Consider the following 22,989-nt stretch of genomic DNA (forward strand, 5'->3'; position numbering starts at 1 on the left):
AACACCAGGCGTGAGAGTCTGCCTGGTTCTCCTCTTTAGCCTCAAAATCAGAGAGCCCATATTTGAAGGAACTATTCCTTGCTACTGAGTCAGTCACAGTAAACGACAGGCCAGTACAGCTGTAGTTGCAGCTGAACAATGGGAGGGAAGGAAATGATTTGAAAAGATCAGACAGCCAGTGAGCCAGTGGGATATGCTATTCTGTGCAGGGAAAGAAGGAAAAGCCCTTGACACACTGAGGGAACTGTTATGATGTGCTCTAGTGGAATCTGCTGAGAAGAGTAAGAAAGGATTTGTTGCACATCAGCTGTTCCTGACTAGCTGTGTAAACTACTGTAAGTCCAAATTTATTTGGATTTGGGGATGTTGCTTCATCTCTAAAACCTAGAAGAAGGGCTTTTCAACCAGTGGTACGGGTACCACCTGTGGTACATTGGCACCTGCCAGGTGGTACGTGACCATCCTAGAAAAGTGGTAGCAGGGGAGGGGAATGAGCTGAACCGGTGGCAGCACCGCACAAGCCTGAGCGAGAGATGGCTGGAGCTGCAGGGCTGTCAGGGCTCAGCGGAAGCACCAGGATCAGCGCCAGGCTCCAGCTGGAGCTCAGCGCTGATCCTGGTGCTTCTGCTGAGCCCAGAAGAAGTGCCGATCAGCTGGAATGTTGCAACATCTCCAGGGTCTTGTGATTTACATTCAGATGCTTGGCAACTGATTCATATTTATGCCGGTCACAGTGTCCCAGGGTCATGAGAAGTGACCAAAACCTGCTTCAACCACCCAGCAGAGGGGGGCGGAGAATAAAAACCAAATACCCCCACCCCACCCCCGCTGCCAATCCTCAACAGAAAAGCTCACAACAACGAAAACCTTGGAAGGAGGAAGAGCACCGTCGGGCAGGCAGGCAGGTGTCTTGCTTGGCTGTGGCTTGAGGGGCACTTTTTTCAGTGCCATTGTAACTTTGAACAGTCACTAAGCGAACTGTTGTAAGTCAAGGACTACCTGTACTTCATCACTTTTTTTTACTTTTTTACTTTTTTTTTTTTTGGTCATCAAGTTTTTGACACACTGCTAGGCGACTGGTGGTACTTGGATGTTGCCATATCCTAAAAGTGGTACAATGGGTGAAAAGGTTGAAAAGCCCTGACCTAGAACAACCAAAACATTCTAGGTATTGCTTCTAATGATTGATGATCAACCCAAAATGGTTTAGGAGAACATTTAGCATATAATGTATTCTTCCTTAAATGCCTTGTGTATGTCACATTTGTCCTTGTAATCAATCTTCATGCAATGCATGTACAGTATAGTTGCTGCTTCATTTTAATGGGAGTAACTATCCATTCACAGATAACGTAAGTTCTAAAATCCTCTGATGCTCAATTAACCTAATCCCAAGAGATCCAGTGTTTCATGTAAAATCCCCAATTTGAAAATAAATTCACTGGTCATCAGCAGCCTGTGAAAGCAACTGAGAACCACATCTCTTTCTATTTTACCTTTTCCTTAGCATTACTGATATATCATACTCCCTTGCAATGAGTGTCCATTTTGACTGAAAGGATCTTGATTTCTATTTCTACTATGATTAATTAATCATCACGGTTTTGTGTTTTGGACTGTGAGGAGCTCTGAATGGTACAGATTAAGTTGCCAGCTAAACGAGAATACAGATACATTCTAATGAAAGCAGGATAAAGTGGTCTGTCTGGGATTCAAGGTGCATTTTCCATTTCATGTACACTCATAATCAGAACAATTAAACAATTATCTTTTCACTGGTAATATTTTACTGTGAAAGCTGGGTATTAGTAAAAGGAAGAAAATAGATGCCCTCAAATAACAGTTTTGGAGATGGTTGGTGAAAGTATCAGAGATCATTAGAAGAATCAATTCTGGGCAAAAAAAACACAAGCTGCAAGCAGAATATTGTATACTTTAAGCACGTGATATAAAGAGACGATTATGTTTGACTAGACGAAGGAAAATACAAGAAGCAGAAGACAATGGTGGATGTATTGGATCAAGGAAGCTAGTAGAATATCCTTGGAAGGCCACTTAATAGTTACAAAATCAAAATGGCAATGCATTTATCTTAAAGGTCACCTAGAATCAAACTTGACTCAATAGTACTTAAGTGATTATATGTGGATAGCTGTTACAGTGTGGGAAGACAAGCGTGACCATTGGGGATATTAAGACCACTCCTAGTAAATTCTTCAATAAAATTCAGTTTTTATTAAAAGATTATCTAATTTAAAAAGAAGAGGCTGGTGATCTAGCTTCTTTAATGCTCAAGACCTACACATTACACTTGATTTGCCACTTTTTGTGTTCAGCTGGGATATTTTTATGTAACCAGGCATTTTAATCTACATTAATTGTTCAGTCACATGGTTAAGAAATAAGAACTGTTCACAAACCAGGAAAAAATAGTTTATCTACCTCAGTTTATTTTATTTTATTTTATATTATTTTATTTTATTTTTAAAAAACAGTATTTTGTTAAGTAGAAGCAGATTAGGCTTTCCCGTGCATTGGGAAAAGCAACTTGCTCCAAGGGGCATCAAATTAGAAGAAAACATGGGATTTATATATATCGCTGCTAGGATGAGGGAGCTGCTTTTTGGGTTGCACTTTAGGCAATAAAGTGATTTGAGTCTATACTTCACAGAAGATCTGCAAGTCTCCAGCTAAACACTCAGCTCTACTACTATGAATTTGGCAATGAGTTCCCAAATGCAGAAGCAGTTTCAAACGTGGACCTTATGTATTATTGATCCTGCTCTATGTATTTTTTAAACAGCTGGTTTCAGTTTCAAGAAAAATTCACAACTACTAATTTGGGTGATTTTGCACACACATGAAGGCGACTTTTGTGCTTTTCAGTAGCTAGAAAAATGTCTTCAATTGACAAAGTAGTCGAATGCCAGAAACTGAACATTGGACCTGTTTATGATTTATAAATTACTCAGGGACAAGGGGTGGGCATGTAAAATCTGAGTGTAAATATGTTAGGCACACACCTTAAATTTTTTCACCGGGTATAAATGAGAACAGAGAAAAAAATTATACTTTATATATACATATATGGTTTATTTTCTGACTCTTCAACTAAAAAACAACTCAATAATGAAAAGACAGGGGCACCCTTCTGGCAAAGCCAAGTTTTGGCTGACTGATTGCTGCATTATGTATGAGAAATTGCATATCTCGGGAAGGAACATTTGCTGATTTGTCAAAAACACAAACATGAGCGCCTGCTCATCTTCTTGACATATTAGTTCATCCAACAGAAAACACTGTCACACATTTTTAATTGATGAGTACACTTTCTTATGAATCAGGCAGCTTGCTTTGGTTACTATTATTGTTTTATTGTGTTTTACTGTTATTAAGCATTTATCTACCCAGGAGCAAAGTACAAAGAATTAGCAATCATTCCTAAAAACAGAACTCCAAAAGCAGTTATTTTCTGGAAGGAAAGATAAGGGAGTTTTTTTTAAAGAAATAAAGTAGGTAAAAAGGCTGAAATCTAATATAATTTTTATTTGTAATAACAGCTATTTTCTGGAAGGAAAGATAAGGGAGTTTTTTTTTAAGAAATAAGGTAAAAAGGCTGAAATCTAATAATTTTTATTTGCAATTAATAAAGAGCAGAAGCTAATTTCTGGTAATATTCCAAAGATACACTGACATGCATCTTTTTAAGAATCATAATAATAATTCTTTAAATAGCAATATTCTGGAAGGGCATATTCTTGCAGACGTAATGTCAACATCCAGCTCGAGAATCCAGATAAAACTCCAGATTAATTCTGTTTCCAAAAATCTTACTGTTTTTATGTTTATATATAATTATATATAAATTGTATACACATAGACACACACACACACACACGTATGTATGTGAGTATGTATAGCAGTATGAAATTCTCGAACTCTGGGAAGAATATAAAACATCTATTTATTGCTAAAATAGTAAAAACAATAAAAACAACTATTTAGAAACCTAAAACAACCTGGTCCACTGCCAGCATCATCAGAGTAAATGCTAGGGGATGGGGAGTTTGTTTATAAACCTTGTTGACTCAGTGCCCTGCCCATTGATCGTGTGATAGGGCCGCCCGTCCTAACTAACCGTAATTGTCCTAGCTGTCCCGCATCTCCTTGTGCGTGTTCCAGTCCTATTGCTTTCCTTTCTTTGCCCCTCCTACCTCTGTCAGTCCTACCCTTCGTTGTTGTGCCTCCTCTCCTGCTTTTTTTATCTTCTCAACCCGTCCTCCTTGCATCCAGCCATGTGATGCTGTTATTAATCCATCTTCCAAATGCCCCCCTCCCACAGTCATCGTAGGTTGCGTGTCTTGAACTGGCATTCTATACGCCCCTCCATTGCCATTCCCCCCTTCCTTCTCTAGTGCATCTGTCCATCGTTTACGCCTTCTTCCGTTCAATCCTGCCGATCTTCTCTCCTCTGATCATTCGTCACGCGTGGGTGTATGCACGCTGTGGTGCCCTTCCCCCCTGCCTCGTCCGCATGCAGTGGGTCAGAGTGGCTGCTGGATCATTCTTCTACCACACATTTACATTAAAAAATTCGTATAATCATGCTTTTATATTCTGCAACTATACAGTTTGCAAAGGCTCAGGATTTAAGGTGCCTCAAACATGACAATAGAATAAGTACCAACATGGTGGATGTCCCATAAGGACCTCTCATTTATATCATCAGATACAAATTTATATTAAGACATAGATTTTGAAATATAATATGTAATAGACACCAATTGCTATACAAATTTGTTGATTTAATCCTTAACCGTGCACATAGACAATATTATTTGGAATTTTGACTACAATAGTAAAACCTAACAAAACTAAGAGAAAGAAAAAAGAATGAAAAGAAAGAATAAAAACTGCAGGAAAAAAGAAAATAAAGAAAAAAGGAGAATATAATACAAGAAATATATATAGAAAAGTCTCTTTAAATTTCCATTACTACATATACAGGTAGACCTTGACTTATGACCAGTCACTTAACAACCAGTTGAAATTAAGGCAGACATCCCTAAGCTCTTATAACCCATGCCCAAAATTATGGCCACTGCAGCTCCCCAGCTGTTATTTATTCCTGTGACCAACCTGGTCACTGCCGCAGCTATAACTTTAGGACTGGGCCTCTTACCCTTCTCACACTGTGTCACCCATCAAGCACTTCAAAGATCTTCAGAGGTCAGGTTAGGGAACAAAAACAAACCGCACAATTGCTGGGCCACGTGGCACAATCCTGGAAGGTTTCACCATTTTCTGAGTGGCCACAATTCAATACAACTATCCTGAAAATGCTGGCTGCTTCTAGGATTGCACCACCTAGCAATGAAGCATCCTTTCCTTTTTCTCTAACCCAATTTCCAGAGTTCTGGTGATCTTTAAGAAGTAAGTGTGTGATGGGTGACATGGGGTGAGGAAAGTGCGGGGCCTGGTAGGATAGGAACCAGTTCCAAGATCTGTGGAGTTCCTGAGGAATGGAAAGTAGAGCACAGGGTGCCTTAGAGCAGGGCTTTTCAACCAGTGGTACGGGTACCACCTGTGGTACATTGGCACCTGCCAGGTGGTACGTGACCATCCTAGAAAAGTGGTAGCAGGGGAGGGGAATGAGCTGAACTGGTGGCAGCACCGCACAAGCCTGAGCGAGAAATGGCTGGAGCTGCAGGGCTGTCAGGGCTCAGTGGAAGTGCCAGGATCAGTGCCAGGCTCCAGCTGGAGTTTGGCGCTGATCCTAGTGCTTCTGAGCCCAGAAGAAGCACCGATCAGCTGGAATGTTGCAGCATCTCCAGGGTCTTGTGATTTACATTCAGATGCTTGGCAACTGATTCATATTTATGACCAAAACCTGCTGCAGCCACCCAGCAGAGGAGGGGGAGATAAAAACCAAACACAACACCCCCCCTGCTGCCAATCCTGAACAGAAATGCTCACAACAATGAAAACCTCGGACAAAAGAGAGCACCGCCAGGCGGGCAGGCAGGTGTCTTGCTCGACTGTGGTTTGGGGGGGCACTATTTCAGTGCCATTGTTACTTCGAACAGTCACTAAGTGAACTGTTGTAAGTCAAGGACTACCTGTACTTCATCACTTTTTTCCTTTTTTTTTTTGGTCATTGAGTTTTTGACACCTTGCTAGGCGGCTGGTGGTACTCAGATGTTGCCATATCCTAAAAGTGGTACAATGGGTGAAAAGGTTGAAAAGCCCTGCCATAAAGGGTATGGCTTCCCCTGGGGCCCAAGAAGAACCCTGTGCTCTGCATAATAACCCACATGTTTGTTTAATGATTGCATTGGGGAGGGGAAAGATGGGAGATCATGAGTAATGTGCTCATGTGTGCGCTTAATGGCTGTAACAGGCTCCATTATGGTCAGATGCTTGGTCTTTGCCTCAGTCAGCAGCTCTGTGTTCTTAGAACCGTCTTCCGTTTACCCTACCTCCCCTGAAAGCCCCTTCAACTCACCATATTTCAAGAATGTATTAATTTATTCTAGTCTTTTATTGGTGTATGGATTTTATTTATTTGTGTGCATTGCTGATTTTGTTTTTGTTTTCCATAGGCACTGGGCAGCTTTTACTTTCTACATGAATCCTTGAAAAATATTTACCAATTCGACTTTAAAGGTAAGGAACACCAACAGTGCTTCAATCCTATACATATTCAATATGGAAGTGACTTCCATTGACTTGAGTGATGCTCTTGACTAAAAGTATTTGGAGGGTTCTATCATTCATGTTTCATGTTAAAGGAAACATTCTCCTTAGGATTTTAAGAGCTTTCATACATTGAAAACAACAAATGTGAGTTTGTGTGATGAAATGTGCCCCTGCATGAGCTAAGGGAGAGAGTTTTGGCAACGCTGAGTTAGATTAAGAGTCTGTGCAGAACCAAGCTGGAAGAGGAGGGGGGAAGAGGTTCAGGGTAGTCATATCCTAGAATCTCTCAGGATGTGTTTAGTAGGCTAGAAAGTTATAGCTTTACTTTACCAAGATTCTACCCACTAAGGGTAAACAAATCAAAGATTGAACTCGATTGGACTTTACTGTGTCATCTCTGGGCTTCAGCACAACAGTTTGCCACTTATTTTCACTTGACAGCCCTAGCCAATCTTAGTTTTCTGCTCAGGATATTTGGAGTGTTCAGATCATTTCATAGGCCAATTTGATACAGCATTCAAAGTGTTGGATTTATGTTGGTCATCAGCCATGGAAGTTCATTGGATGATTTATATTCTTTTAGGGGATGTATTGCCCTTAGAGTCTTAGACAGATTTCTTTTTATTACTGCTGCTTAATGTTCACTGACTGACTTTAGTCACCAGAAAAAGGATGGCAGTGGCAATATTATTAAAGCACAATGAATTGTACATTTGGTTTAGAGCCGTGGTGGCGAACCTATGGCACGTGTGCCAAAGTGGCACGCAGAGCCCTCTCTCTGGGCACACACAGCGTCCCCCCAGTCCTAGGCCTTAAGCTGGGTTTTATAAAACCTTTTTGCTTTAGGCCTCCACTGCTGTGTGCAAAAAAAAAGGTTCAATCAATCAATCAGTATCAACTTCTCGCGGGGAAAAAAAGATCTCGCAAAGTTGGAATTGATTGATTGAACTTTTTAATCCCACCCAGTCTGCCGTTACCACCACAGCCATGCCCACCCAATTGGCCACAACCACCCAATGGGTCACATCCACCCAATGGTCCACGCCCACCCGGCACCCGACAATACATAAGTGGGTTTTGAATTGTAGTTTGGGCACTTGGTCTCTAAAAGGTTCGCCATCACTGGTGGTTAGAATGCAGTTTTGCAAGCTAACTCTGCCCATAATCTGCAGCTCAATCCTGAAGAGCTCAAGGTTGACCTAGGCTTCCATCCTTCCGAGATTGGTAAAGTGAGAATCCAGATTGTTGGGGGCAATATGCTGAGATTGTAAACCTCCCAGAGAGTACTATAAAGGACTGTGTGGCAGTATATAAATCTAAGTGAATGAATGAATGAACCTTTATTGTCAAAGAGCCTTGGTGGAGCAGTAGGCTAATGCCTCCTTAAGTAACACCAGCTGCCTGCAATTAGTACAGGTTCGCATCCCACCAGGCTCAAGGTTGACTCAGCCTTCCATCCTTCCAAGGTAGGTAAAATGAGGACCCATATTGTTGGGGGCAATAAGCTGACTTTGTAATAATGCCACTGGGGGGGGGGGCAAAAGCCCTAATAAGCAGGCATATACATAGAATAAAGGCTATTGCTAAGCACATTGGTTTGTGCTTAAAATTGTAAGCCGCCCTAAGTCTTCGGAGAAGGGCGGGATATAAATGGGATTTTTTTAAAAAAGTATAACCATGTATACATTGAGATTGGCTGAGCCTCCCTTCGTGCCCCACCCCCAGCTCACAGTGACACCAAACCCTCCATCATTACACCGGCCTTGCAAGTCAATCATACATAAAGTTTATAAAATTATTTCCCGTTCAAGAGCCTAATAGCCCATGGATAAAAGCTGTTCTTCAGCCTGTTGGTACAGCTAGTTATACTCCTGTATCTCCTACCCGATGGTAGGAGAGTAAAGAGATACCTACCAGGGCGTGAGTCGTCCCTGAGAATTTTCCTCACTCTTCCAAGGCAGCGAGCCCTGGTGATGTCATCCAGTGGTGTCAGGGGACAGCCCACAATGTCTTGTGCTGTGCTCACCACCCTCCGTAATACTTTCCTATCCGTGGCTGTCAGACCAGCATACCAAACCACAATACAGTACGAGAGGACGCTCTCTATAGTAGACCGGTAAAAGAGGGTCATTAGCTGTTGTTCTACCCTGTGCTACTGCTATTGCTATTGCTATCTACCATAGAATGAAGAATTCTGGCAAATTATTTTTTCACTCTAATGTATTATGTAGTTTTTCTGAGAACCTCCAAGTAGTATTTATGGTTTCTCCTTCTTTAATGGCGGCGCAGTGACTCAGCAATTAAGACGCAGGGCTCGTCAGCTGGAAAGCTGGCAGCCCAGGTTTGAGATCCGAGCACTACGCAACAGGGTGAGCTTCCGTCCTCACCCCAGCACCTGTCAACTTAGCAGTTCGAAAGCATACAGTACAAATGCAAGTAGATAAATAGGTACCACTTTGATGGGAAGGTAAAAGTGGTCATGTGTTCATGTTGGCCATATGACCACTGTCTTCAGATAGCGTTGACTCAGTGGCTTTGAAATGGACATGAGCACACACCCCATAGTCTGCAGCGATTAGCGGAGTAAAATCTGCAGGGATTCCTTTACTTTCTACCTTCTTCAATAATTGCATTGCTATGAAGTTGATAGAAAATTAAAGAAGATCATGCTTTGAGGGAAGAACCATTACTTACTTGACACGCAGAAATTTGCACCTTTCATCTTTGACATATGCATCAAATAGATCAGGTAGTAGGTAATAGAGGCTTTTTCTTGATTTCCTTTAAACATTAAAACTTACAAACTGTAAATGTTACAGTGTTGCCAATGTGTTTCAAGGTTGAGTCACATATTTCTGGCACTTGCCCCAGTCTAATTCTGACCATGACGACATGCCAGTTCTTGAAATCAAAGAGGCAAGTGTTAACAAAACTTGCATTTCATTTGTCTTTTACATGTACACAATATAGTCACATCTTTTGTATATTGGTATGTCAGCTTAAGTAATGTTTTTTCCAATATTTGGAATAACTTTGTTTTGAAAACTATTTGGGATTTGATAAATGACTACTCCAATTTCAGTATAAAAATCTCCATAGTCATTCTATACCTTTGTACCACATTACATCATTGAAATTGTAGGTGAAATAATTGTCTCAATTATTCAGTTTCATTATTATTGTTCTTATTCAAAATGATACCCTTCTTATTTTGTGGGGGTGGGGTTATTAAAGAATAGTGGTTCTGTAAGCGTTGCCTTTCAAAGCATTCAACTGAATATTTATGGAGGCATCTTAATTTGTTTCCTTGGATGTTTGTTATCACTTACCAGTTTCTTAAATTCCTATATTTATTTTCCTTATACTGGGCATATTAAAACTGATAACATTCTTAATTCTCTTATTCCTTCTCAGCTAAGAAATACAAAAAAGTTACGGGGAAAGAGATCTATTCAGATACATTAGAAAGTACACCTATGCTGGAAAAAGAAAAGTTCCCACAGGATTATTTCCCTGAGGTAAATATAGAGAAATAGGAATATTTGAAAATGAAGCATGTGATTGTAATTTTAATTGCTTTATTCATTTAATTGGAATCATTTTTGAATCCGGATCTAAAGTATAGTTCTATCGATGATTTTTCTTTTATTTACTAAAAGCTTTTTGAGCCTCTTTAGGGAGAATTTTTATCTCTTATATGTTTTATCTATTATATATCTTATATATTTCTATTAGAAATCACCCATCTTCCTCACAGAGCAACTCTGGGTGTTATCACTGAGTCAAAATGCAAAGGCACTGGAGTTGTTTTCAAAACCTGCCCAGGCTCATATTTGAGTATGATCTCCAAATGACCTATTTTCAAAATGTCTAGATCTCTGAAGTCAAACCATCATGTTAAACTGTGTTTTAAACTTTAAAACTATTTTAAAATAAGCAACTATTGTAACTGGAAGAAAATTTATACAGTCATGGCCGAAATTGTTGGCACCCCAGAAATTTTTCCAGAAAATCAAGTATTTCTCACAGAAAAGTATTGCAGGAACACATGTTTTGCTATTTTTTTAAAATTTTAATTCCATTTATATCCCGCCCTTCTCCGAAGACTCAGGGCAGCTTACAAGCTTAGCAGTAGCCTTCATTCTATGTATATGCCTGCTTATTAGGGCTTTCACACACACCCCAAGCGGCATTATTACAAAGTCAGCTTAATTGCCCCCAACAATCTGGGTCCTCATTTTACCTACCTCGGAAGGATGGAAGGTTGAGTCAACCTTGAGCCTGGTGGGATGCGAACCTGCACTAATTGCAGGCAGCTGGTGTTACTTAAGGAGGCATTAGCCCACTGCTCCACCAAGGCTCTATACACAGGTTTATTCCCAAAAGGATTTTGGGTCGAAGTGTAGAGCCCAGTGTCAGAAAGCTGGGTTTGCGTCCGAGATCTTGGGTCTTCCAGCAGGACAATGACCCCAAACATACGTCAAAAAGCACCCAGAAATGGATGGCAAGAAAGCGCTGGAGAGTTCTGAAGTGGCCAGCAATGAGTCCAGATCTGAATCCCATTGAACACCTATGGAGAGATCTTAAAATTGCTGTTGGGAAAAGATGCCCTTCCAATAAGAGAGACCTGGAGCAGTTTGCAAAGGAAGAGTGGTCCAAAATTCCGGATGAGCTTATTGATGGTTATAGGAAGCAACTGATTTCAGTTATTTTTTCCAAAGGGTGTGCAACCAAATATTAAGTTAAGGGTGCCAATAATTTTGTCCGGCCCATTTTTGGAGTTTTGTTTGACATTATGTCCAATTTGCTTTTTTTCCTCCCTTTTTTGTTGTGTTCCAATACACACAAAGGGAATAAACCTGTGTATAAGCAAAACATGTGTTCCTGCAATACTTTTCTGTGAGAAATACTTGATTTTCTGGAAAAATTTCTGGGGTGCCAACAATTTCGGCCATGACTGTATATGCTCAGACCTTTTGGCTTACACATTCTGAACCCAGGTATTTCTGACTTTGTCAGTTCAAAATATATTACAGTATCCTAATCTAGTTATAACAATATGTGTCATTGAATTATGATTCAACCAAGCCAGCCAAATATAGTTAATCAATTGGGCAGGATATTTGGCATGATGGTGACTAATCTGGCTTTCTGATCCAGGGGCAATGTTTGTTTGTTTTTTCCATTATCAAACACTTTATCTAGATTAATGCAAATGCAAATATATACATAAGAAATCAATTAATAAATGTATTTGTGGCCAATCAATACAGCTTTCAATAGGGCTAAATTCCACTCTGTATGAGACTGCTGCACTAAAGAATAATGTCAGAATTTATGCAAACTGCAGATTTTACATTCTTACCTGAAAGCAAAATGATTTTCAATTTTGCATTACTTCACTGTTGACACCCTCTTTTAATGTACTGCTTATGTTCTTTTAGGGGGTACATTGCCCTTAGTTTAAAACAGATTTATTTTTATTAATGCTGCTTAAGGGTGATCTAAAATTAATTACAATGATTGAGTCATAATGCAATTCAAAATAATTACAGCCCACTACCTATAAAAGTAACAAAACTTTCTCTGCTGATTTATTGCTTTTCTCGACTGTGCATGAGTCTCAAATGATGCCTCTGGGAGTAACACTCCAGATAATGTTAGGTCATTTTTAAAAAAGCAGATTTGTGTAGTCTATCAGGATTGAGTAATTTTTCCCCCATCCATAGTGAGAAATTGGTTGTTATCATAGATCACAGATACTGCTCAAAGCTCTTGTGAAAGATGAATTAATTTCACTAATGCTTTAATGCAAACCTTTCATGGTAAAGGCTGTATGGTGATAACCTTACTGCAGTCTCTCCTTTCTCAATGATGATTTATGTTATCTTTTAGTAGATGAAACTGCCTGTATTCACAATCTGTCTCCTGACTAAAGAAAGGAATCTTATTAACAGGAAAACTGGAGAGTGACTTAATACTGTATAAGGTGAAAGATGCTGAACTCATTTCTTGTGGCAGAAAAGAAGTCATATTCTAAAATCTAGATAACACATTGTTGGTGGTAACAGATAATCTTGCAGCATTTTGATATTTAATGCTTACTTGCAAGATGGTTTTGATTTCCTGAGGAAAATCACTACTTGGAAGAGTCCAGTCAGAACAAGTAACGTAATACCTGAGGATTGTTTTGATGTATTTGTTAGGGATATTCTTGGAATGAGGAAAGAATTGTCTAATTTCAAGTATTAATTTAAATTGGGACTCTCTTGTTAGCTTTCATTCCATGCCTGAATCAAAAGCTTCTTTTCGTATTAGACTTGGTTTGCCTTCCTGTCTCCTAAAGAATTTATTGTCCTTGAAAATAAAATGGTAAATGAGCACCATATTCAGAAAAGAAAACATAGTGCAGTGATCAACAGTGCAGCACCTGGAGTGATCATTTCAAAGACTCACGCAAATGTTTATTTGATTTATATCCCCACCCTTCAGAAGCTCCAAGCCCTACCCCCCTTTCCTTTAGAACAGACATGTCAAATACAAGGCCCGGGGGCCGGATGCAGCCCGCAAAGTGGTTTCATGAGGCCCGCGAAGCCATCCTGGAAACAGTGAGGGAATGGCCCCCACTGCCTTGGCCCTGGCCCAGAGACCCTCCTTCTGCCAGAGACCCCCAGATCTGTCCCACTCCTGCTTCTTCCTTCCTGGTAGACTCTCATATCCTCGTGAACCATTTTCTAGACTATCAAGATGCCTACAGTCCTGTGTTTTCCAGAGGGGATACTTCTTTAGAAAGGCTTGAAATGAATATTTTGTTGACTATTAAAAGCCTGTATACTCCTAAATGTACATTTGGAGCAATATAAGGCAACTTGCATTTGTGACAAAAGTTTTGTGGATGAAGACCCAAATACGCCAAGACATACACATACATACATACACACACACATACACACACACACACACACACACATAATTCTTTGTTAGTAATTTACACAAATATATATATATATATATATATATATATATATATATATATATATATATATATATATATATATATATATATATAAATGTTTGTTAAGTATTTAGATTACCGTGCTAGGTCCCAAACATGGGACAAATCTTATTTCCTGTTTCAGCCTAACCCAAGGCCATCAACAGGCAGTAGTCACAGCATGACAGCTCATATTTGTGTAAATATTTTGGATTGCTAACAAAGAATTAAAGGGAGACTGATATGCATTTCAAACTTATTTGTTCTCATCATTCAGCCATACCTTTCTGAGATTTGAATACCGGTATATATAAAGGGAGCAGAAAATAAGACATCCTACTATTAAATACAGTACATTGTGTTGTTTAAGTGTTCCCTTTATTTTTTTGAGCAATATATATCTATCTATATCTATATCTATATATATCTATATATCTATATCTATCTATCGATCTATCTATCTAGCTAGCTAGCTAGCTAGCTATATATATGTGTGTGTGTGTGTGTGTGTGTGTGTGTGTGCTCAAAAAAATAAAGGGAACACTTAAACAACACAAAATAATAAAGGGAACACTTATGTATGTATGTATATGTATGTTTCAACGTATTGTCATTTTAGTTAGGTTGAAGCCAATCAAAAAATAAAATTTGCTGCAATTGGCATATTTGTTAGAAGGTTATTCCAATAAATTTATGCTTTGCATAAACTTGGAAATCTTTTCTCTGTGCCAGCTCAAGCATAGCTTGTAATGAATTGATGGGAAATTGCTCATCTTGATGTATGGAATGGCACATTATAGATACCTTTGCTACTTTGTCCCTATGGAAAGAGATTGGCTTAGTTAAATTCTACTTTCCAAATATCTCTATTACATTATAATTTAGGAAAAATTACAAGGAAAGACATATTTATACTCTGTCAAGGTAATAATTTAAAGGCTAACCAGCCGATGTAATGTAATATGGATGATGCAATGATAGGAATGACTCAGCAGAGTCTGTGTCTGTGTCCCTTTAAGTTTAAGCATCCCTTTATCCCTTTAAGGGTCTGAGTATAAAAGGGGAGTTTTTTGCTGGAGTCTTTTTTTCTCTCTCTCGTCCATTCCTTGCTGTAATTTCTGTGTATTGGAGTTTGCTGTTTCACCAAGTGTATGTATTTTATTTCTAGTGTATATTTGTAGATATGGTATAATACAAGCCACATTTAATTACAAACCACTGTTTACTGTATTTACTCCTGGGTTACCTCAACACAATAAGACTGCATGCTCCGACATAGTCCTACATTCTTATTCAGATAAGTTCTGAGTCCAGAAATATCTTTGACTGGGAAAAACTTTATTGGAAATATTTGCAGTTCATCAGTAGTTATTTAACCCTTTATCTCGGTAAATCAACACTTTTGGCTAATGGAACATAACGTTGAATATATTCCTTCCCATTTGGAGAAAAAGTTATGTTTTGTACACATTTCTTTTCCAGACCATGATTCAGATACATGGGGATATTGGAAAGCGGGGGAAGGGGGGAGGCAGGGAAGAAATTTGAAGACCACATAATTAGATTGACTATGTATCATCACATTCTTGTCACCTTTTAGCGACCATATAGATAGACTTTCTCTATGATGATCTGTTCTTCAGTTCTTCTAACAATGCAATCATCATTCCTGTAAGTGGATCCATTCACCTTCCTGCCGGTTGTCCTCTGCTCTTTCCCTCCTCCTGTCCCAGCATTAGAGCCTTTTCCAGAGACTGCTTATAATCTTGATATTACTTTATTGAGCCTCGTGTTTTCTATAGCATTCTCCATGAAAATAGTTAGCACATTTTTGTAAAACTTACTAGTAGATTCATTTCTTACTGTTTTCTATATTTTAATGTATGTTACTCTACTTTATATTACTTTTCAGTGCAAGTGGTCCAGGAAAGGATTCATACGAACAAGATGGTGTATTACTGATTGGTACGTAATATGAAGGAGAATTAAACATTATGTTTTGCATGCATGCCTAGTTATTATGGAAGACATAAGTTTTTCAACCGCTGGTGTATACTCCATTTAATGCTGAACCAATCTTTAGGCATTTTTCATTATTGAACAAGTTGTAAATGGCATAATATACATATTTGGTTTAGAGTTTCTATATAATTTCCAGGTAAATCATAGATTTTTTTTTACTACTTCCCCTTAGCTTTGTCTCATTATGTTTTGTCCATTATGAAGCTGGGAATCAATAGACGAAACCTTTGTTGCCTATTCCTTTTGGGGGAACTTAGCTCTTGAAATAGAGAAAATATTAGAGCTAGGCCTAAAATCAACATTTTCATCTTGGTTTCATCACCACAAAAAACACAAGCCTTTCTCAGAATCTTGTTAATATTACAAGGGCTTCCTTGGGAAAGGCTTTTACATTCCTTTGCTTAGAGACTTACTGGTATATCTTGAAGAGAGAGTTTGTTGAAAGCATCTTGGTCTCGGTCTCTGTAGTACCAACCAAGTAGAGGACGTTATTCTCTGTGTGTCCCCACCGTTCTGTTTACAATGAGTTTAGGGGCAAATTATTGATGGTAGGTGAATTCCAAAAGCACTCAGTTGGCTTTGTACTTAAGATGGGAGTAAAACTCACAGTTTTCTGATTTCTAGTCTGATGCCTTAACCACTATTATATGCCAATTCTCTTTCCATCATTCAAATTCTGAAATAATTTTTTAATTGACTTGATTTTGTCATTTTGACATTTTTTTGTATCTCACTTTATTACTTTATGTTATCATATTTTATGTTAGGTTATACTGTTATAACCTATGGTTAATTTATGAAGGCTAGTAGTTAAATGAAAATCAGTAAGGTTTAAATATTGCCACAATATTGCAACATTGTTTTCTAGATATAAACTTGTATTTTAATTTCTTAATATTTTTTAGATATTGAAAACATTTACTTTGTGGGAAAAGTTGAGGAAAAAGGATATAATTGGTATTTTAATTAGATCTCTTAAGATATTATATTATATTATTTTAGAGAGACAATATGTAGATTTAAATTTCTGAAACAATTCTTCCATATATTGTACTTCTAGGAACGCAGTACATAATTTAGATATATCAGAATCCTGACATTTTTCAGGTTTTTCAAGTGAGAAGCAGATTTTAGATAATAATTAAATCTCCTCCCACAGTCCTAAGTTATCTTACATTAATTTATACCAGTTCTTTCCAACTGATATTTAGCTATGTTTTTTTTAAAAAATAACCAAGCAAAATTATTTTTGGTTTTCTCTTCTTTATTGAAATTTTATTAAGGATTACTATTGTATGCTTTATAAAATATAAACTTTTAAAAAAGAATAGAAAAAATAGTGCAGAAAAGCGGGTAAAGAAAAGAGAAAAGAAAAAAATAGGAATATAGTAAGGAAAACTGAAGGAAATTTATAAAGAAATTACTTCTTTCTTCATCACAAATATAATTAATTTTAGTAGCTAATCACCTCTTAAAATACAACAAATAATGTCTTCTTCTCATATCTCATTTCTTATCTATAAATTAATCTTTAAAGCTTCATCATTCAGTCCTGGCCAGCAAAAATTCCTTCTTTTCTGAGATAACAGCTCACCTATTTTAACCTTATCAAATAATCCAACTTTATATTCTTTCCTTTAAAACATTTGTTCCCTTCAAATAATATCCTAGATTTTGATTTCTTTTCATTGTTCCTTTGTTCCTTTTCACAAAATTCTTCAAAAGTTTAATAAGATTCTTTTATAAATCCAATATAGGAGAGTTGGTTAGGTCATTCTCTTAGTTTGTTATTTGTATACCCCTTTTAATTATTATTCAGGGACGTGGTGGCTCAGTGAGTTAGGACGCTGAGCTTGTTGATCAGAAGGTTGGCAGTTTGGCGGGTCGAATCCCGAGTGCCGTGTAACAGAGTTGAGTGCCTGTTACTTGTCCCAGCTTCTGCCAACCTAGCAGTTCGAAAGCACGAAAAAATGCAAGTAGAAAAATAGGGACCACTGTGGTGGGAAGGTAACAGCGTTCCGTGCGCCTTTGGCGTCTAGTCATGCCGGCCAGATGACCACAGAGACGTCCTCGGAGAAGCGCTGGCTCTTCGGCTTTGAAACGGAGATGAGCACCGGCCCCTAGAGTCGGAAACTACTAGCACACATGTGCGGGGGAACCTTTACCTTTACATTTTACCTTTAATTTTTATTAATTATTATCAGTCAGTTTCTTTTATGCCCGTGTAGCATTTTTTCCCATATTTTATTTGTCTGTATCCCACCTTTAACAACAGAATAACAGAGTTGGAAGGGACCAAGTCCAACCCCCTGTTCAAGCAGGAGACTGTATATCAGGGGTGTCAAACTCAATTTCATTGAGGGCCACATCAGCATTGCGGTTGCCCTCAGGGGGCCGGGTGGGTGTGGCCTGGGTGGGCGTGGCCTACTGGGTGGGCATGGCTAGAGTGCATATGGCCTACTGGGTGGGCGTGGCCAGCTCTACATCGTTCGCATCAAGGGTGCCTATGGGGGCCTGGGCAGGAGTGGGACAGATCTGAGGGTCTCTGGCAGAAGGAGGGTCTCTGGGCCAGGGCCAAGGCAGTGGGGGCCGTTCTCTCACTGTTTCCAGGATGGCTTCGCGGGCCACATGAAACCACTTCACGGGCCGGATCTGGCCCCCGGGCCTTGTGTTTGACATGTCTGCTGTATATCATTTGAGTAATATCATCAGTGCTAGAAGAGAGTGGGCTTTGCTTCCAGCACTGATGATGTTTCCTAGTTTTGGTAATGAAACATCTGCAAGAAAACAACCAAGCTCAGACAGCACCAAGGCCTCCGCACTGAAAAGACCTTTGTAAAGACTATGATAGAACAATAATGAAGGACAGATATCCAGTCAACCAATTGCATTTTGGATGATTAATTTATGTCTTTCACTATGAAAAGTGAAAAAGAATTATTTTAACAAATAACTTAAGGCAGCATACCTTCTTCCTCCTATTTCCCCCACAACAGTCCGATGAGGTAGGTTCGCCTGAGAGAGAGTGACTGGCCCAAAGTCACCCAGTTGGCTTTCATGGCTAAGGCAGGACTTGAACTCACGGTCTCTACTTCCTAGCCTTGTGTCTTAGCCTCTGGACCAAACTGGCTCTCTTATATCATTCCTGGTCTGTCATTTTTAAATCATCAGTCTTGTCCAGTAAAACTTGTTCCTCCTCCATACAATCTTTTAAATAGTCTATGTACAATAGCAGACATTTTTTAAAATTAATTTCTGATCCATTCAGAAATATCCAGCATTAAAGTATTTTGCTCCATTCTGTATTAGTAAGTAAAAAAATGTCCTTCTCTTTTAATTGTAATATTTTGTATAATATTGTATATTTTTGTATATTGTGTAATATTTTTATTAAAGTTTGAAAATACAGAGATAAAGTAATACAAATTAAGAAGATAAAAAAATTAAAATTGCAGAAAGAAAAGAAAGGGAGAAAAGTTTTTCTGTGGCCCGGAGGGGGGGGGTGGTTTTGCATGTTCCCTGCGTCACGCAGATGGGGCTTCTTCGCTTGTTTGCGCAGCCCGGTTGCTGGCATGTCACGGACCACTGCAAGATGAGTACAACAGGGCCTTTTCTGTATAGTTCCACTTTCATGGAATTACCTTCCAACACCAAGAGTCCTAGGTTCTGCTTTGTGAATTCCTAAACACTGATTTGTTCTGCTTTGTATTTGGCTATTTTTATGTGTTTTATGTGTTTTATTTTACTAGCTGCTTTTTACAATATACCGTATGTAGTATATTGATATTTTAAAAGATTCTTATATGTGTTCTGAGACTAAGATTTTTTCCCCTTTCATCACAGTGCCTTTGACTTGGTAAACATTCACCTTTTCCATGATGCTTCCAATTTAGTTGCTTGGGAAACCAGCCCATCTGTTTACTCAGGAATAAGGCATAAGGCCCTTGGTTATGTACTTGACAGGTAAGTAATGAAGAACATTTGGGGAAAAGAAATGTGGATGTTAGAATATTACATTGTCCTTTGATTTGATTGCTCCTCATCTGGCAAAGGATTCTTGTATAATGTATTGATTGGTATGCTTCAGCCACCTGGTTATTCAAAATTCATGAATTGTCTTTTTCCCCACACTCCCGATCTTAAAAATGGAACTTCATAAGGTTTTTGCTTTCTTTCTTGCTTCGTTTTAATTATTCTAAGATAAAAGTATTTTGACTTTATTCTTATTATCTGTGTGGGCCACTAGTCCCTGTAGTTTACCAATGTGTGCCAAATGTACTGAAAAACATTTGGTGTCCCTTTAGAATTCAGGCATAACTAATCTGGGTAACATGATTGTGAGTCTACTTTTTTTGTGGCTATTCTTTGGTGGATAAGATTAAGCTCTACCTGGGCCAGCATTCTTTGTAGTGATCCTAGCAACTAGCAGATAGTAGGTGGTCTAATAAAATGTAATTGACCCATTATCCCACTCTATCAAATAGCATGCAGTTATGTTCATAAACTTCAAGAGGAATGAATTAGTTTTTCATGTGGGATTTATTTCCATCTCTTTTGATTATGATAGTGTTCCAAGGGAACATTTGTATATTACTGTGATTTGCTGTTTGTTTTCCTTTAATGTTGTCAGGCTTTGGAATGTTTCCACAAATGTCTTGGCCAAAGTAAGGAAACTGCTCAGTTGCAATAGCATTAATTGTAGGTCAAATATGTCATGGCAGTATATCATTACGATGTGACACTGCCAAAACCAGACTTGGCTCTCCTGCCTTTCAGAAAAAGAAAATCTTTACTTTTAGGTGGCAATATCACTGTAGGTTTGCATTCATATAGATTGCTCATTTTGAGAAAGCAGCCAGCCGCAGATCCGGACCTCCGTAGTGAAACGGTGGGCTTCTCAGCACAAAAGGGACTTCTGTAAGAGCAGTGAATAATGGGAAACCCCTTTCATCAGGACTGCTAACCTTTTGGCAGCCACCAGCAAACTCTATTCTGATCTGCTGATGGGGGAGGACAATACACTGAAGCTCATTTTGAATGAATGCTACCACCAACAGTGCCCCCATTCAGAAGGTTTTGGGAACCATCTTGGACTATTGTCTGTCATCACTCCTTCAGACAGTAGAAAAGGGGAAAGTGAGAGCATCTATAGGAAAGAAAGTCCTTCTTTTCTTGCCTTTTAATCTCCCTTTAAGGATTCATAGATCTACATTTCCAGCTGAGCTACAGGAGTTATGCGGTGTCAGATAAAGATAGAAGAAAGAAATTTCAAGCTGGGCCTTGAAATCCCCTTATCTGCATCCTCTAATGATGCAGATTTAGTGCTGTTAAAACCAAAGGCTGATAAGTCTTTTCCTCCATGGCTTTTAAACTGCTAAAGAGCATTTAAGAGCAAATGCAGTTCAAGTTTCAGAAACAATGCTAAAAAGGAAAAGCGTTTAATGAGCTAACCCCACTGAATGAAACTGAAACATCTTTTCACATTTGATTTAAGTTGCTGTGGGAATACATGAAACAGTTCCATCAGCTGGCTGCATCTTGGCCCGAGTGAATCCCAATTAATTAGTCAGCTTATGCAAGATTGAACTGAGCATCATAGACTGTGTTCTGTCTTAATTATTTGGAAGAAAAGTAAATTGAGGTGTGCTTTTTAAGAGAATGAGTTTAAGTGTAAAAAATACATATTCAAAAATTGTATATAGTTCTGTAGCATTGTAGTTAAGTAAAGCGCTATTGAAAAGAATAAAAATTATCAAAAGAAAAAAGAAGCAAATCTGTAGCATGCTTTGATTTTTATTAAGGTTGTTTGAAACTGTTTTCTTAGCTGTTCATCAATGACATGCAGATTTTTTGAGAGCAATCTTATAAACTTTTGTTGCATTTAGAGACATTGCAGTAACTTATAGCAAGAATTGCTTTGAGGCCAGTAGTTTCCTATGAAAACCATTTGTATTACAAACCCTGTATTTAATGTTCCTAATCAATATTTAATTGATAAATCTTGTGCCTTTCAAGATAGAACCACCCTGTAATTGAAGTTGCATAGTTACTGTTACTAAGTAGATCATATTGATAGAGAGGAGACAAACACAAGAAATGGTTAAAAAAGGAATTCAGTAAGCAGGTCTTCAATGAAAATTACAGTAATAGTGTGGAAGAGGAGTAATTACACACAACTATGCTTAATATGCCAGTTCTAAAATGAAAATTTATCCCAATATTCTTCTTACTTCCATCCCCTTAAATGACAGAGATCTTCTGTTGTCTCTTCAAAACATAGCTTGGCCTAGTTGAACAGAAACTTTTTTTTACATTACAACTGTGAAATCTTGGCATAAAGGCTCTTTTTGTGACCCTCATTATTTTCTCACAAATATAGTCCATTGTCACATAGCTGAAGTTAATTTGATCAACATTGGGACATTTAACTTTTATGTTCCGTCAAAAGAGCTGTTTCATGCTCATTTTGAGTATTCAAAAGAAATGATTGCCGGAAAAATAATGTTACTATTAACAATTCAAAGCAATTAGTTTTCCCAGGGTGAGGCAATGTGATGCACAGCCTGCACAGAGCAATGCTTTGTCATTTTATAGATGCTCATCAGTCAACTGTCACATCTTCTCAAAGACCCCTCTACTCTAAACGTTTCTTTTTGGGCTTTTCCCAGAACTAGCAAGTAAATGAGCTGAAAAAAAGCTACTTTGTTTCTAGGCAGATGCAAACGTTGTGTGAATGATCCAGATCACTGGAAAAATCTGAGCACTTGGTGTATTTGTAAATACTAGTTTACTCTTGTTATTTAAACATAGTTTTTTTCCAGTAATAGAACACTGTTGCTTTTGACAGAGATTATAAAAAATAATTTTAATTTTAAACCAACTGAATCTACAACTATTGTGAACATTAAAATGAGTGGAAGAATAAGATAGATAGATAGATAGATAGATAGATAGATAGATAGATAGATAGATAGATAGATAGATAGATAGACAGACAGACAGACAGACAGACAGACAGACAGACAGACAGACAGACAGACAGACAGACAGACAGACAGACTTTTCTTTATGGGGAAAAAAGGAGTGATCTTATACTAAAATTGTATGTGAGTACAATTGCATCTGTGTTGTGAGGGAAGATGAATTATGACTCCTAGACTCTCTAATTTCTGACATTCCTTGTGTGGAAAATCCTAGCTTCTGCAGCTTTTCCCAAACTAGGTACAAATTTGTACACTCATAAATTGCAAATGCATGTAATATTGATATGTTTA

The 22,989-nt window shown here is 38.2% G+C and overlaps 1 protein-coding gene across 1 annotated transcript in view; it reads left to right on the plus strand.

Moving 5' to 3' along the window:
- The window catches only part of INPP5A (inositol polyphosphate-5-phosphatase A), a 327,681-nt gene that overhangs the window by 189,547 nt on the left and 115,145 nt on the right, over positions 1-22,989 (plus strand). The window contains exons 5-8 of the mRNA XM_083363640.1: positions 6,603-6,666; positions 10,114-10,217; positions 15,606-15,658; positions 19,559-19,678. Coding sequence (XP_083219766.1) covers positions 6,603-6,666; positions 10,114-10,217; positions 15,606-15,658; positions 19,559-19,678 — 341 coding nt within the window. The remainder of the gene's footprint in view (positions 1-6,602; positions 6,667-10,113; positions 10,218-15,605; positions 15,659-19,558; positions 19,679-22,989) is intronic.

The sequence above is a fragment of the Vipera ursinii genome (assembly GCF_947247035.1).
Source record: "Vipera ursinii genome assembly, chromosome: 5".
NCBI lineage: Eukaryota > Metazoa > Chordata > Lepidosauria > Squamata > Viperidae > Vipera > Vipera ursinii.